General features: G+C 33.1%; 2 protein-coding genes across 4 annotated transcripts; one reads left to right on the top strand and one right to left on the bottom strand.

The window, feature by feature from the left end:
• Positions 1–4,081: 4,081 nt before the first annotated feature.
• Positions 4,082–10,293, top strand: LOC111403001 (U-box domain-containing protein 62). The gene is made up of 8 exons (XM_023031340.1): positions 4,082–4,824; positions 4,945–5,200; positions 7,497–7,578; positions 8,228–8,285; positions 8,773–8,861; positions 9,019–9,114; positions 9,194–9,264; positions 9,927–10,293. The coding sequence occupies exons 1-8, from the start codon at positions 4,320–4,322 to the stop codon at positions 10,048–10,050; spliced, it is 1,281 nt and encodes a 426-aa protein (XP_022887108.1). The 5' UTR covers positions 4,082–4,319; the 3' UTR covers positions 10,051–10,293.
• A 439-nt stretch (positions 10,294–10,732) lies between these two features.
• Positions 10,733–15,867, bottom strand: LOC111402997. 3 transcript variants are annotated; one of them, XM_023031334.1, is made up of 7 exons: positions 15,519–15,867; positions 15,308–15,410; positions 13,863–14,852; positions 13,498–13,560; positions 13,202–13,422; positions 12,478–12,581; positions 10,733–11,066 (listed from the first exon to the last, which is right to left on the bottom strand). In XM_023031334.1, exons 1-7 carry the CDS (start codon positions 15,546–15,548, stop codon positions 10,955–10,957), a joined length of 1,623 nt encoding a protein of 540 aa, XP_022887102.1. In that variant the 5' UTR covers positions 15,549–15,867; the 3' UTR covers positions 10,733–10,954. The 3 variants fall into 3 exon arrangements, with proteins under 3 accessions (XP_022887102.1, XP_022887103.1, XP_022887104.1); XM_023031335.1 differs by having other exon boundaries at positions 13,863–14,843; XM_023031336.1 differs by having other exon boundaries at positions 15,308–15,395.
• Positions 15,868–17,308: the final 1,441 nt, after the last annotated feature.

The raw sequence follows: 17,308 nt of genomic DNA, 5'->3' as shown, positions 1-17,308 counted from the left end.
TTAATTTATCAATTTTGATTAGATCAAAATAATATTTCACGTCGTTAGGCATCGTGGTCGGGAACCTAATGGGTCACACACAAAAGAGAATTGGAAGATTGCAAATTGCTAATTGGTTAATTTAACAATCGTTGAATAAATTAATTAATTGGATTTGTTATTTATTTGCATTTCCTCCTCTTTGAAATATGTCAAACATGCCCAATGAGAGTATACCAGCAAAGATAGCTCAACCCTCACATTTTTTCCATCAATGATTATTAACTAAACAGTTCTTTGGAATCATGTCCACGGCCAAAAGCTTTTACTTCATCCCGAGTCTGGTCCAACCCGAACCTTCTTCTGCTTCCATATTCAATGGAGAAATGGAGTTTAACTGAACCGTTTCAAGTTGTTGGCCCATTCCCCATTTTGCAGCAGGCCAAAGTCTCCATTATGGAGAGCCATCCCAAATAGCATTATTGCATTTTGCCATCAAATAATTCAAAGGTGAAATTAAAAAATAAAATAAAAATGCTACATGTGTGAATTTACCATTTAAACAACAAAGGTAACACAAAGTGTATTTTGCATGTCTCTGCCTTCAGCATAGGACTCAGAATTCAAATTGGCTGTTCTAATTGGGACATTTATAGAAGAATTCTTCAATTTGCATGATAGACAATTAAACCAGCACTCAACCACGAGATAATTAATAAGTTGCTATAGGTTTTGAGATTTTTGTCTTGAAATTTCGATTATTCTGGGCTAGAATTTGGAATAAATCAAGACAATATGCATTAGATTGATGTCGATCAAGACAAATCAATAGGAAAAAAATCGTGCAAAATGACTAATTAATTCCCTTGATTCCAAGAATTTGAAGGTGCATCCTAAGTTATGAGTAAGGTGTTGCAGTTTACCAAGGTCATACCAGACAATTAATAATATTTAAATTATGTTGGGTTTCATAATCATACATTAATTGACCTTATCATTTCATGGTTCATGCCAGATACACGAGTAATCATCTCGGATGGAGATAAATAACATTATTCTATTCGATATTCTAGATTTAGATGATCATCTGTCCAGGTGGTTGTGAGAAACACAATATCTAAATTTGATTTCAATTTTATTAGATAAGGTGACACTCATCCCTATGCTATGTCAATCAATGATCATTTAGATTTTTAGAGGTACGTTTGACATGCCGCATTAGACCGGAGATAAAAAGTGTTATTCCTTTATTTAGCAAGTCATCTTTCATAGAGATAAATAGTATATTCATTTTTTTAACAAGTTAACTTGTAAAACAAAGGTCACTCCACCATCAAGACATTCTTGATTAATCATATTAAAAATTATAGCAACCCATGTCTAATTTGAAACATTGAAATTCATTCCAATTTCCAAACAGCACAACTTGAGCTACGACTATTCAAGAAGTAGTCGAAAACTAGAAGGATAAAAAAAAAAAAACACATCCAATGGATTGCCGAGCTTCAAGTCATACGACATTGGAGCGGTTACTGATACATAAGTTTCTAATGCTGAGGACCAACTTTTCCAATCGATTCAAATTAATGTGAAAAAATTATGTTTGAACTCCAATTTTTGAGGAAAACATGTTTTATAATAGTTATTTTTTCAAGAATGTATGGTTAAAAAATAAAGAAAATTTTGAATTTACGTTTAAAAATATTTTATGTTTAAAAATATTTTACTTGAGAATGTGTAATTGAAAATCAGTGCAGAGCTCAAACAAAAGCATATATTAGCTCCTTCAAAAATCATAGTAGATTCACAAATCAAGATAACCCTTCAGCTTGTGTGAGCATTTTCAAAAGACTCTCTATTTTTAAGGAGCATTTTCTATTATTTGGAGAGCTTTTATAAATAAAGAGAGTTAAAATTTTAAAGTACTACAACAATCTTTTTTTATTTAACACTTAATTTGATTACTTCCAAAAAATATTTATTATAACATTGAAAATTGAAATACATTGATTTGGAGAGCCAAACTTGCTCTCTAAATTAAAAGGGTAACTAGCAAAAAAATTCCTGTCATTTGTACTCATTGCAAAAATGGTCTCTACCGTTTCAAATTTGCCATTTACACTTTCATTTCAAACTTTCTTTTAGAATTGGTCATTTTTGTTATATTCAGTTAAATCATCTAGTTAAGCCCCTGTTTGATCCTCATTACGTAGAAAAATTAATGGGGGAATAGTATTTTTTTGAAAAATGAGTGGTTGAAAAAGAATGAAAAGTTTTCGATTTACGCGTAATATTATTTTATGGAAGATTGTGTGGTTGAAAATAGGAGAGAGAAAAATGAAATGTAATAGAATTTAATGTAATGGGGCTCAAACAGTGGCTAAATATGTAATTTGATGCAAAACGTTCCTCCTCGTTTGATTTAATTGCACAAATAGTCCCTATAATTTCAATTTTGACATTTGATAGTCAGATTGACATATTTTTGCTGAAAATGTCCTTATTTTCCACTATAACATTATAAAATGACTAATTTATTATCTTCTTTAAATAAATAAATAGAAAAAAATAATATTAAAAAAATGTATCTAGAGTTTCTAATTTTTCAAAAATTACAAACGATTCTCGTTTAATACACTTTAAAACATTCTAATAAAAGAAAAATATTTTATTTTTTAAATTAATCCACCTATCCATACGCCTATCCACCACCACCAAAATAACTAAAAATGAGAATTAAAAGTATAAAAAAAAAAAAAAAAATTGATGAGGAATATGCATTGTTTTGTTTTATATATATATATATATATAAAATTTATTTTTACATTTATTATACTTTTAATTATCTCTTTAATTAATTTTGTGGTGGTGGTGGAGTGTAGGGGATGGACATAGGGGTATGTGGGTTAATTGGAACGATAAATTTTTTTTTTTAATTAGGATATTTTAGATTAATTTATGTGAGACGCGTTTGTACTTTTTGAAAAATGAGACTCTAAATGCAATTTTTCTATATTTGTTTATTTAAAGATGATGATAAATTAGTCATTTTGTAATATTATAATGGAGAAAATGAATGATAATGACATGTTAAGCAAAGAAATGTCGATCTGAGTGTCCAAATATCAAAATTGACATGATAGGGATTATTTGCACAATGAAAACAAACGATAAGAATATTTTGCTCCGAATTACACATATTTAATGGAATATAACGAAAAAGGCCAATTTCGTAAGAAATAGGGGTGTAAATGAAGTTTGAAACAATATGAATCATTTTCACAATGAGTACATAACTACAAATGATAAGAATGTTTTTTTGCTAGTTATTCAAATTAAAAATATTGATTTGAAGACTCTCTCGAAACATAATTTTAAGGATTGACTCTTTAAAATAAAGAGTATCTCATGCTTAAAAAATCTCTTGAAGATGTTCTTAAAAACTATTAACTTGTTTTTAGACCATCCAGAATTTTTAGGTTATGGAATTAAACCATCTAATTTAACTTTTTTCTAAGGGAATTGTTCTTTTTATTTTTTTTAGACTCACAATTTTTTCATTTTTTTTAGTAAAGATCTATTTGAGTTGTAAAACAATAATCGTTCAATAGCCATCCATGTTTGAGTTGAAATATTTGCGTTCACATTAAATTCCTTTTTTATTTTATAATTTGCAAGTAAATATAGAATTTTAATTCTTAAGGGCAAAGAATTAAGAATTTGAATAACCCCTTTTTAAAAAAATATTATGTCCCTGTTTGGTTGGTAATTAATTAAGTTTTTAGTATATTTAATAAAAAAATGATGAAATGTATAATTAAAAAGTTATGAATTCATAATAACTATGATTAAATTAATAATTTTAGTTTAACTTTTAATCTCTACAGGCTAAATTTCAATATACGAGCCTGTTTAAAAGTGATTTTTTTCTTAAAAAATTGATGTTTTGATAATTATTTTACTATTTTAACCTTCATATTTGATTTATTCCTTCACAAATAAATTTCACTTTTCTCTTAACAATAAAAAAAAAATATTCTCAAAATCGCTCAGGCTTTAAAGTATTCCTTCTATTTTTTTAAGTTTTGTTCCATCGGTGCAGTTGACCTTTGCGCTTTTGTTTTGTCTTTTCTTACCATCATTTGCCTTCCACTTTTCGCCTCCACCCCGCCATGACATCACCCGCCGTTACCTGCTCGTCGACGTCGTTTCCACTTCATAAGCCTTCATCTCCTCCGTGAACTAACCCTATATACCAATTCCATTCAAGAATCTGTCTCCCAAAAAATCCAATCTTTAATTAGGGTTTTGTTGATTTCGATTTTTTTTTTTTAACCCTAATGGCTTCTGAAAAATTGGGCATGGTACCATCCCAACAAATGCACAATGGGCTTATCTCGCACCCGCACCCTCACACTCACCCTCATCCGCAGCTTGTTTATCCAGAATTCGCCTGTAGCTCACAAACGCCCCACCGCCGTTCCGCCGCTGCCGGTGACCCTGGCCCGAAATCTTCCACCCAAGAGCTCACTGCCAGCTTCCTCGACCACCGCCACTTCTACCAGCACCATCACCGTCACCAGCCGCCTCCAGCACAGCCTCAGACGCATACCACTGAGTTTCGTCACCAGTGGACCAACAGCCGCAGCTCCGCTACTCCCAGTGGTGGTGAAGCATCAGAAGACGATGACGTGGAGGATGACGATGATGATGACGATGATGATAATGATGATGAGGACAACAGCCAGAATATTGCCACTGTGGCCAAAATCAACCATACTGATGCTAATGAAAAATTTAGCAATAGTAATAATAATCAGAAATTGAAACAGCTTTCTGCATTAGGTAAATGAAAGGAAGAGAATTTTCAGATGTTTAATATTTTTCTTAGATATCCTTATACACATGATTTTTCTGGTCTTGCTGTTAATTTATTTTTATTTTTATTTTTTTTTACAATTATAGTGATCAAAGAAGGTAACTCGGTCCAAATTCGAAATGGGGGCAGTAATGATAATAACAATAGTAGTGAAGCAAGGAATATAGGAGAAGAAGTCTATTACGCACATTACTTGCACGGGGCTGAGGGGCTGAGCTTGTCATCTGGGCAAAAGGATATCATGACGGTGGAGAATGGGTGTGGGAATAGCAAGAGAAAGGAGAGTTGTTATTCAAGTGAATCCCAGGAGTCATTGAGGACCATCCTCTCTGATCCTCTCACGTGAGTTTCTTCTTATTTATGAATTTTGTTTTATGTTTTTATCATGGATGTTAACTCCAATTTGGCTAATCTTATTGAATTTGTTGGCTCTTTAATTTAAAAAATCTAGCTGGATGGTGCATAGGTTTATATAAATATGGTTGAACGAAAATGTTGGGTTTGTTTGCTTCTTTTTGTAATTTATTAGTTTACATTGGTTTGAAAATAAATATAAGGTTATCTAAACTGCTGCTGCTCCTGGATTCAAGGCTTCAAGCTATATTCACTGCGTTTAGGAGAGGTGCTGAAGATTTTTAATTTTTTTTCTTAGATATATCCTCAGTCATCAAAGTTGAGATTTTTTTACGAATTATTCTAATTTTCGAATGGAACTCTTAAAATCACTCACAGATAATCTTATATATATTATACCATATAACAGAAAACACGGCCATCCAATGGTTTATGGGGCCTGGAAGTGCTAGAAATTATACAAAAAGGCACTGTTTGAAAATTTTTCTGAAAACATTATTCACTTCTATCTCCTATCATAAGTTCTAAATGCTTTTTACTCAGACTATATAGTCAATCCGACTCTCATTTATGCTTCCTTAATCTGAATACTCAAATTGACGACAAAATGTCAACTTCCTATGTTCAAATTGATAGCGCAGGAGTGAAATTGATAAATCTTCATGGATGAAAATTTTAATTTCGCATATCTAAATGAATTCATTTTTCAACGTGAGTGCTGGAAATGTCTAATTGTGTCCATAAAAATCAGCCTCGACTATAATTGTCTTTTCTTTTTGTTTCTTCTAATGCATAGTTTGTTTGTGTGATTTGTTTAGCTTTCTTTCTAAGTTCAGTAACTTTGGTTATTCATCTAATGTATGTTTACACGTTCTTTTCTAACTAGAAGATGTAGTTCAATTTCTAATTTCTAATGTTGGATCATTAACATTTCTAGTCACTAAACTTGTGGCAAATCCTCATCCGGCTCATTGTAGTTTAAATTTGTTCAGAATGATCACTTAACTTAATATGTTGCACCATTAGTCAGTATTTTTCTCTCTTCTGTTAATGTTAATAAAACTTAAGAAAATTTTTTTGTGGCACTTAACTGTAATGGAACGATGGCATGGTACATTTTCTTTTGGAAAGTGAAATTTGTACATCCAACAAGCAATGATTGTAGGCCCATAAAACAATTCCTTCCTCTTGCTTGGGAATTTTCTTCCCCTCCCCATTTTCACTGGATTGCTGTTGCCTTCCACTGCTTCGGGCCACCGTCATCTGACTTCTTCCCCCATCTCCGTTGAGTCCCTGTTGGCTTCCACCGATGACCACTCCCTCCTATGGTTCTACCATTTTCATCTCCTTTCCAGTGCTTTTGGTGTTTTAGGCCTTCGTTCCTCATACCTTAGGTTTTATGGCTGTTGGGTTGGTGGTTTTGGTGCTGCCTTTAGCGTTGTGACCCCTTATTTCCTTTGTTTTAAGCTTGGATTGGGTGTATGGTGTCGTTTCCCTAAATTTCCTTGTGGTGGTGGCTTGATGGGGGAGATTGTCATTACATCGGTGTTCTCATACCTTTCTTTCCACTGGTTATTGTTGGCAAGGTTTGGCTTCTTGGTGGTTTCAGCTGTTGTTGCTGGAGTGCTCGAGGCTTCCATTTGGGAGGAGGGCGGGTTGAGATGTTGTTTGGGGGGTTTATTTATATGAGTGGATTTCAGGGGGAAGATGAAGTAAATTTATTTATTTATTTTCTTTTAACATTGATGCTTTTGCATTACACTTTTTTTCTTGTTGGAAATGAACACATTTTTTCAAACAAAATTGTGCCACAACAGCCTTCTATTACTGTTAAATGTCTCTTAAAGACTTTTCCATTACTTTTACTAAAGGGAGTAAAATAGTGACTTAGGTTGCAAATTTAAAGCTAAGTGATTATTTCGAGACAAATTTAAGTTTGGTGATCTAAACGAAATTTCACCGTCTAAAAATTAATTCAACACAAAAAAAAAAGGTTGTTGCCGCTATCTGATCCTTTCTTTCTCTACAATGTTGAAGGCAAATGTTGATATCTAAAATTTTTCCTGCTATGTCTTACATTTACTAGCTTGTTATATTCAATACAAATTGAAAAGGAAGTTTGATTTTGTATGATGCTTGTGATAATAATAAGTGAGATTGGAGCATATTATACGATGAGCTTGTTCACAGTATTTGTTGGTGATTTACTACTACAAAATTTAATGTGGTCTCTTAAATGATTTTTTGAACTTTATGTATTTCATGTTAAATTGCCCTTTTACAGAGGAGCACTTATGGATGATGCAATGATATTGCGTTGTGGACATTCCTTTGGTAGTGGTGGAGTGCAACAAATAATTAGAATGGTAATTCCTGAGGAAGCTAATTTTATTTTTGTCTGTGAAGAGATTCAATTCTTATGTGTCTAATGCTAACCATCAGTCCTAGCAAAATGCTTCAGCTTTGTGTTTCAACTCTCCTGCTACTCCAAGCATGCTTGGATGGGTTCAGACATCTGGCATAATCATTTGTTCATGCATATATAGCTACACAAGTTAAGTGGAGAGATTACAGATTGTCACCTTTTCAAGATTTTAAAATTTGGTTTTGGCGGAACAAAGCCTTTTATGACCTTATGAGATCTTCATGAACTGCTGTAGGACTAGAAACACTTTTTGTTAATGTTATTGAGGTTAATGCAGTATCTTCATTGGTGATATCTGCTTAAAGGCAGAATTGTTATATTTCTGATAATTCAGGATAATTATACTTGAATGACATAAATTCTATATCCTCATTCAGTTTCTGCCTTCCTTTGTGTTTTACTGAAATTCTTGATCATTTTTTTGTACTGTAATTTTACTTCCTGTAATAAAGTAATCCATTGGTTTTAACTTTTCAAGATTGAGTTGTTTGGTTCTGTGTTGTACTTAATTGGCATTCAATAACAAGCACACTCTCTGATTGAAGTTAACTGATATATGGCCTGTTTTACATTGCACAATATATGTCCAGAAAGCCTGCTATACGTGTTCACAGTCTGTATCAGAGGACTCGATTGCTCCAAATCTGTGTAAGTTAAACTATCCTGTCGTACTAAAAGTAAATATTTTACTATTGACATTGATTTGAAAGCCTTCGTTGGGTCTTTGATTTCCAACTGTTGTAGTTTTGTGTATGGGTAGGAAATGCATTTTTCTGTTTTCATTCTTTCAGATAACTGTCTTCATTTCAGCCAGTATTTAACTCGTAAACCTTTTCTTTTTTAACCATTTTTCATAATTGATTTGATATTAGTTCTATCTGATGCTTAATTTTTTGCACAATATTTCTCTCTAAAGATCGTATAATAAACTGAAGTTTTTCTTTTTCAGTTTTATAAATCTAATAAACATGTAGTACGTTATTATTCAGAGTGTTATAATTTTTTTATACAGTCCTCTGTTTCTCAAACCTTTTGAAAGTTTGTGGTTTTATTGCAAGTCAATGAATTTGCAAATATAAACAGAAAGTTACAATTGTTTATTTGTTAATCGGTTCTTTTTGTTTTGTTTTTGAAGCTCTACGCCTTGCTGTCCAGGCATTCCGGCGAGAACAACAGATGCAAGTTAACCGAACATCAAAGAAAAGGAGGGAAAGATACGATCAGGTATGATGTAAAACTCTATAACTTAGTTGCATATGTGAAATATTTTTTTTCAAGGAGAATTATGTTTCGTTAGCTGGTCCTAAAGTATTTGTTAATACTTTTAACTTCTCTTATAATATGATTGGGTCCAACTTAAGTTTCACTCATCCTTGTGTAGGACAAGGGAACTTGTGGCGATTCAGTGCTTACAGAACACCCAAGGGGAAGAGGAGTTCAGTTTCCATTTGCCGTTACAGATAGAGTTATTATAAAGGTTTTGCATAGAAATCCAAATTTCATGGACATCACTTAATTAACAAATTTCAGTTTCTAATTAGGAATTACTGAATCAGGGTAACAAGAGAACACCTCAGCGTTTCGTTGGACGTGAGGCTATTGTCACCACACAGTGCTTGAATGGATGGTAACCCACTCTCTAAATACTATCCTCCTATTTTCTCAGTTTTCACTGACTGTCTATAAAATTTTTACTGATAGTCTATTACTGTACTAATAGTAGTTGGCCAAGCAATTATCCTTACTTTTTAATGGAAGTCTTGCTGTACGGGACTTTAGAACCATAATTCTGTGTGTACAATTACATATACATTCAGGGACCTTCCCTTCTCTCAAGTTATATCAACATTGTGGATTCATTCTGGACTGGACAATTGTTATGTGCACATATTATTACTGGAGTATTTGTCAAATTATTTTGTATTGAATTCTTCCATCCCTATATGAAAACATCGGTAGTTTATTTAGATCTTGATAGCATCATGATCCTCCAATTTAAAGCTGTTGAATGTGAAATCCTGTCAGCCTTCCAATTTGATTACTATATGAAATCTTCCAATTCCACCTTTACTTTCGACCTTATTGCTTGGATATGTGAACTTTACATCCATAAAGCGCTTTAGGAGGACGAGAGGATAAACGTTGAGCAGAAAACAGATAAAAGTAACCATGTCACCCTTGGGTTTTATTTGAATCTTCTTTTTCCAATACTTGTTGCGTTCCTTGTTTTCTCCTTGAGTTTGGAAACATATTTTTAACTTGTTCTGCTTTGCCAATTCAAACTGACAGGTACGTGGTAAAGACATTGGACAATGCAGAGAGCGTGAAGTTGCAGTACCGCTCACTAGCCAAGGTGGCAGACGATCCATCTTCCAATCCGTTGCCCATTAAGATGACCCCTAACTGGTTATAGATTAATATTTAGATAGCAATCATATGATAGTGCTGCAAATTAGACTCATTTTGTATACATAATTTAACCAACTCCAGCATAAACAGGTTTTCGGCGTTTCCTGTTCTACTTCCTTACACGTGAAAGCAGGTTTGAGTTGTATATTGTAGAAACCTTGTCGATCATCCTCTCATAGTGAAGCGAGGGATGTATGAGTTATATAATCATTTCTTGTAAAATAGCACACTTTTGCCTTCTACCTTCCTTGTGTTCCAAGTGTTAAGTACTGAATGATCGCCATCTTTATAATCACGCTTTGGCGCGTACTTTAGAATATTGAATACGATTGAACAATATAAAAGATAAGATTTTTGTATTGTGAATTAATATGGGTGATGTTATATGTACATTGGGGCATATAAAGGAGGATCTACTTCGAATAAAATATGATTTATTTAAAGTGAATACCCCTTCATGTAAAGGAGGTGAATGCCCATTAGACACCACTTGATGTATAAGTAACATTATCCAATTCATATTATCTTATTATGAAAAATAACTCACTTTGACAAACTAGCTTTCATTTCATTTTATTGTCAGATACAAATGCTAAGTAATATATTCAGACAAATATCTAAATCAATGTACAAAAATGAAGAAAACATCCTTAAAAAAATCAGTTATTGATTCTCACTAAAAATTATAAGAAACACGTACAACTTGTTCGTGTCAGCCCAAATGCCGAAACAATGAAAGATAAAAAATAAATATTCAAAACTTAATGATCTAAACATCAGAAGTTACATGGTAACAGTATGTGAAAAAAAAAAAAAAGAGAGAGAAAAAGAAAGAAAGAAATTTCACTACTTAGTCTAATGCTATAGTTATACTGAATATTTCAGTATATTGTTGAAATAGTTAATGATTAGGGATGTGGTAAATTTTCCATCGACAACAAGAAGTTACAGGTTGAATATATGGAAGCAGCAGCAGCCCTAATGGATAAGTCCCTCTCTGAGATATCGGTTTCCCCTAATCTGCAGCAAAATATACAACAAACTAGTTTTAAAAACTCAATAATAAAAGCTGCAGGAGGGGAAATATAATAGTTTTCCACTAAAAATTGCAATTAGAACATGTAGATGGTAGACTGATGCTTGCTTATAGATGTAAACTAAACCCCCATGTAAATGTTCATTAAACTACCATTATCAAAGTTTTGAAAGAATAACCGAACTTACAGTGCTTGAATATAATGTAAACATCAAAGTACGAATTGAACTCCAATGTGAAGTAGCAAAGAGAGATTATCAACAGTTTAGGTATATCAGAAGATAAAGAGCTGAGATATTTCAAGAATCTACAATATTAAGTGCTTGTGTGGGAGTGATTTTTTGTAAATTACATTTCCTCTATACCCATTTTCAACCACAATCTCCCAAAAAAAAAAAAAAAAATTACTTTTCATAAAATCTCTTCACAAAAGGGCTAATAAATGCAGGGAAATCCCAATGCTATTCTCTATTCAAATCCCAGTAATATGCCCCTGTTTGGGCTCCATTTTGGGAAAAATATGTTTTGGAATAGTGAATTTTTTGGAGAGTATGTGAATAAAAAATAAGGAAAATTTTGGATTTACGTATAATATTATTTATGGGAGAATATATAGTAAAAAATGAGTTCTGAAAAATAGAGCCCAGCCTGTGGCTTCACCATCATATCTAAATTATGTTACATTTGAAGGAGTGCTACTTAGGGCAATATCATTTTTTGTTGAAGAACTTGTAACTTTGGTTTAGCAATAAGCACAATGGTTACTCTTTTGAACATGATATCATTATATTCTGTCTCTTTGGAAATGTTTCTCACATCACTATAGTAGTAGAGTTTATTCTTGTTATTGCTTAACTTGGATAATTTGACTTCGACTCTCTTCCCATTTGATGTGCATTTCTTGTTCTTAAACTTCAGTAATTTTACTCAGGAACATGCATGTTCGTCTGGACCATTTTTGATGGCGCACAATTTCTTCCAACTTCCTTGATTTGTTGATGCAAATTAAAAATCAGTGTAAAAGGTAATTTCCCGAAGCATATAATGTCAAGTATCACCAGGCCTTTATCACACATGTTCATAAACTCCAACAAAATCCAATATAGTGAAGAAAAATTGAATCTCATTTTTTGCTCATAGAGCTCTGCTATGTCTCTATTCGAGTAAAAAGATTAGAAATAATTTCTAGCTTCTACTAAATACAAAAGAGAGAACGCGAGAGTTTATTTAAGTTTGATTGTTTGCGCTTTTCTAATATGATGTATCTAGTAATTACGATTCAAAGTATCTACGAACTTCTAGATATGTTAAATTGCCTAGAATAATGAAGGTACAAGAGTTAATGAGTCTGCCTAGTGAAGCATATAACTTGTTGGAAATACTAGTTAAATTTACCTGCAGTCATTTCCCATATGCTGCAAAGAACGCTGGCCACTGTGTTTGTAAAGACCCCATTCGCAATGCAACTGCATTTCCTTTACTTGTTTCAGCCAAGTTTCCTGATAATCAAAATAGACCATGTTCAATTGTGCTTTCCCTGGATGTGGTAAATGGGGGAAAAAAACAAAAAGAATGGGAACAGTAAAGAACAATTGTGCAGAAACCATAAAAAGACAAATATAAACATGTATTCAAGGTAAATGCAAGAAGTATTTGCAATATTCCTTTGATCAAGCAAGAAGATCAGTGGATCGTGTAAATGTAAATGTATAGTATTTGTTATCACCTCAGTTTTTAGCAATATACCAAGATATCATGATTCAAAGATAATCAAATAACCCCAGCAACAGTAACAGAGTGTTGATAAAAGGTCCAAATGCAATAATCATGTAACGGAAACAAATTCTTGACACCCATGAACAAAAGAAATAGCAGCGATAATTTTCAAGCTTTCACTCAATGTTCATATTTCGAGTCGCAAAAGAAAAAAAGTAGAGCCTGAAAAACATGATTTTCTGACTGAACTTCGACAAATGGATTCTTAGTAAGACAGTTCTGTGCCACAACCTGAACCAAATAACAAAGCATATAGAACAGAAGTAAAGACAGATCACCCGCCATCAATTCATCTACTGGATTGTGCTTAAATATTTATAGTTAAGAAGAACTACCAACTCACCAGAAGATTCTCTTCTTCACAAAGTGTTTTATCCATCTGAGCAAACCGTGTGCTCCATCTAACAAAGTGTGCATCGGCAGCTGCTTTGTCAGGATGATGAGCAACAGAATCTTTCGTTATGTGCATATCAGTCTCTTGGTTAGATGTGAATTCTCTTGACACTAGGAGAGGTAATTCTGTGTGAATTACAGCACGGACTCTCTTCTTACTACGTCGCAGAGCTGCCATTAAAGAACTGAGCATTAGGAATCTATTAAGCCCGTAGATATTTTCTCTTATTTGAGGTATCAACCTACCTGCAAGTCGTCCTTTGATATCTTGATTAAGAAGTTCCAACCATTGGGAAGCTGCATTAGCAGCTGTAATCAAACAGAAGTTCAAATCAGCTCACTTCTTCCTTGTTTATGTGTAAAGTATTTATCACCAAGATGTCGGTGAAAAAAAAAAAAAAAACTAATATTTCAGAAGCATGAGTTAGTATTGCTTGAACTTCAATGATATGCCATTGTCTATTAATCACATGTCAAATCCTCCAGATAGAACATATTAATCATGAAAGTACAAAAAAAGGAAATGATAATGAAAAGCTTCTCCTGCAATTTGTACGTTTTTCAAGCCTTATTGAAACAAACAAATGTATATGTGAGAGAAAACAACAAACCTTTAACAGAAAGTGAAGTAACACCAGAAAGGTTTGCTGACTCCTCTTTTAACGAAGGGCAAGTATTCTCTGATGCAGCGGGTAGTGATGATGAAAGCTTTAGCGTTAGTCCATCCTCATTTTCTGGGGCGTACTGTGAAGGCACCCCACCAGAGATCCTTGTTTCTGCCTTATATGGCTCACCATCTCCTCTGGTAAGATAGGAGTTCAAAGAAATTGATTTGCTCAATGATGGATAGGCACTCATCTGCCATCTTCCTGACAAATTATATTCATGATTAACTCCATATTCGTTCACTCCTCCACAATCCATGTGTTCCAGGTTCGTCCTTTCACTAAATTCTTTCGTGGCACTTTTTCTTTGGTTAGTCTGCTTGCTTCCAGGTTGTTGATTTTCAGTTTTTGCAGATTTTACCACAGCTTCTATAATAGAATGAACCTGTTTACTGTTTCTCACGTGGTTTATGATTCCAGGGTTTAGCCCATTAAGCAACCCACTTGGAGCAGCAATTCTTGCAAACCTATCAACCTGTTCTTTCTTTGCAAGCTCTATATTTTTCTTAATCACTTCATTTTTATTCTTCCTCCCACGTGGCTTTGGCATCGTCGCTGCTGCATAAGAAGTGGAAAGATAATTGTTTTGTTTCATCTTGTTCCAAACTCTCATTGGATCTTTTTCCTCCACTGGACCAACTGAACTTGCACAATCAGAATCATCCCTTTTTTTCAAATTTTCATAGTTTTTATAAGGATAGAATGGGTCTTGGTTGATTGAACTAGAAATATCTTCAGCATTTAGATCTACAACAAACCCTCTCGACTTTTGTTCATTCCCTGATTTGGGCAATCTGTTGGGTTCCTTGATACACACTGGAGTACCGTCACCAACCACATTGCTAGCAAAATCTAAATTGGCATTGAGATCAAGAGCTCTTGGGGCAGTGCTAACCACTTTCTGCGCCTTGTTGCTTCCTCCTCTTCCTGATTGAGCTTAAATCATAACTTATTTTCTCAGTTTTCCTCAAAGGATATCCCACTTTAATCTAACGAGATTAGCACTTTAATTCCTTCACAACAATACTTTAACTTGATATAAATAAAAGAGATAAAGTTCTCTTAAACGTCAAATTAACACACTCCAGCATCAACTTTTAAAGAAAAATCATGCATGATGCTACAAATTAATCTAATAGAAAGGCAAATATAAAATCAAGCATTGGCTTCTTGTGTTCACTGTCTATCAATTCAATTATATCAAGAGGTAAGCAGGTCTATAGGAAACATTACTACTCAAAACCAAGGCACTTTAAAAAATCCAATTTGGAACTAGGACAAAAAAGGAAAACTTTTGCCTCTAATGCAGTTATATCAATCAACAAATATAACATAGGTACCCACATGAGACAGAATTATCGTAAAATGGAAACAAAAAGAAAAAGATATACCTTCCGGTCGAGAAATGGATTCAAGATCCGGCTTCACTCTTTTTGAAGAACGTTCCGAACCCTCTTCATCATCTACTAAACCTCTTTTCTGCGCTAACGCAACCTAACAAAACAAATCCAATAATCCATTCCATTTGACTGATAAACTGACATAGAAGAAGTTTCGAGACCAGATAATAATAAATCTTTAGTAATATTTCTAAGAACCCACCTTTGAATCAAATCTGGACACACTATCCATCTCCTCTCAAAGAGTAAACAAATGGCAAATTCAATTGCCAGGATTCTAAGCGCTGACCTTTTAAGCAAAAACCACAAATTCAAATCCAAAATGATAACTTTTTATTTCCTGTATAAAGAAAAAATCAGAAATACAAAATGTTGGTCAAGAAAATTTCAAGATTCTTAATCGCGCGGTAGTCAAATTTGAAAACGTATAAAGATGCGCGCCCGCTGAGAAGCGTTCTTTATTATAGAGCAGTAAAATGATTTGGGGCATACGCAGAGATTATAAGGTTGTCCTAAGTTTTTCAAGTTCAAATAGAATGAACAGCAAGTTGCCGCTTTCTTTATATATCTGTTTGGTTTCCATCAATGCGGGCGCTTCTAAAATTTCAAAAATTTACTTATGTTAGATGGGTAAAAAATTCGCTTATTGCATCCAGTTTTGTATATAAAAATGTTAATTGTTAAGAGCGAGGAATATTTAAGAGAAGTGCTATATGTACCGTCCGTGTACAAATCAATTCAAAATTTAAAATGAATGTCCTTTATGGACGTTGAAGACTTTGTTGAGTCACATAAATTTCTCGATCTGAATATTGCTCCTTATACACTTCATGTTGTATATTGAGTTTGACATTACTTGCAAATTCAAAAATAAATGAGCGGGAAAGTGTTTTTCATTTTAAAATTGGCAATTCATGCTATGACAAGTGGCTCAATATCAAACTTAATGCCAACAAAAGTGTATATGTAGCAAGATTGTTTGATGTTTGTTGACATGTTGAGGTGATTGTTTTTCTTTCAAAATGAACATGAATGTGAAACATGAATTGTTTCATTAGCCTATGATGTTTTCAAAGTTCGAATCGAAACTATCTGTAGAGAACTGATTCAAGAGAATGAATACGAGGTTACTAATTCAAGAATTAGCCCTGGTTTGGAGAAAATTTATTTAGCTAAAGTCAAATAATAATTTCAATGACACAACTCAAACCGTTAGACATTATTATTTACGTGTTTTATAAAACTCACTCATATTTCTCTTACTATTCATATTTATATACTATTTATAAATTTGCCAAATGGAGTCTTTAATCTTTAAATCATTCCTTGTCTGCACATTCCTAATATTTATAAACTGTTTATATATTGACATTTAGTCATATGGAAAAAGAGATGATGTATGCTAAATCTCAAATTTATGAAATTATAAAATAAAAAACAGAGTCGATACAATATAAAATATTCAAATGAATTTAATTTCTTTTAATGCATCAGACCCAATTTTTTTATTTATCAAACTTCTAAAATAATTTATAAATATTTGAGAATTGGAGTTGAGCTATATCTCGATAACCTCATAAAACACTCCACTAAAGAAATTATAAGCTTGTTTGGTTTAAATTTTAAGCTAATTAAAATCAAATTTTTGATTGTTATTTTATTATTCCAGTCGTCATTTTTGAATTATTCTCTCATAAGTAGGGCCCATTTTACCTCTAACAGTCAAAAAATCAATTATCAAAATTTCTACCAAACAAGCACTATACTACACTCCTTAATTGTACATTTACTTTGGTAGTCATGAAATTAAATATTAATAACACAAGCATTTTCCAATTAAACTGATGAGCTTTGCTATAGGTATCTGGAGTTTGACACTTCTGATTACCTGCTACTCACATGGAGGATCGAGGCCCCAAGCTAATAAATGTGTGGGGCCCGACCCCCTACTCACATCAGGTAACCCGACATCTCAAATGCCGTGTACAAATG

Source organism: Olea europaea, chromosome 11 (genome assembly GCF_002742605.1).
Source record: "Olea europaea var. sylvestris chromosome 11, O_europaea_v1, whole genome shotgun sequence".
NCBI classification, from domain to species: Eukaryota; Viridiplantae; Streptophyta; class Magnoliopsida; order Lamiales; family Oleaceae; genus Olea; species Olea europaea.
The sequence above is the reverse complement of the archived record's forward strand: the minus strand, read 5'-3'. Positions and strand labels throughout refer to the sequence as shown.

What these genes read in the sequence shown, in the direction of transcription:
- LOC111402997 (XM_023031334.1), bottom strand. Translation starts at nt 15,548, where the DNA reads ATGGATAGTGTGTCCAGATTTGATTCAAAG. An exon ending in GTGAAGAAGAGAATCTTCTG is followed by an intron (nt 12,582 to 13,201) that starts GTGAGTTGGTAG and finishes TTTGATTATCAG; the next exon opens with GAAACTTGGCTGAAACAAGT. An exon ending in CATATGGGAAATGACTGCAG is followed by an intron (nt 11,067 to 12,477) that starts GTAAATTTAACT and finishes ATTTTGCTGCAG; the next exon opens with ATTAGGGGAAACCGATATCT.
- LOC111403001 (XM_023031340.1), top strand. Translation starts at nt 4,320, where the DNA reads ATGGCTTCTGAAAAATTGGGCATGGTACCATCCCAACAAATGCACAAT. An exon ending in GAAACAGCTTTCTGCATTAG is followed by an intron (nt 4,825 to 4,944) that starts GTAAATGAAAGG and finishes TTACAATTATAG; the next exon opens with TGATCAAAGAAGGTAACTCG. An exon ending in GGAGGGAAAGATACGATCAG is followed by an intron (nt 8,862 to 9,018) that starts GTATGATGTAAA and finishes ATCCTTGTGTAG; the next exon opens with GACAAGGGAACTTGTGGCGA.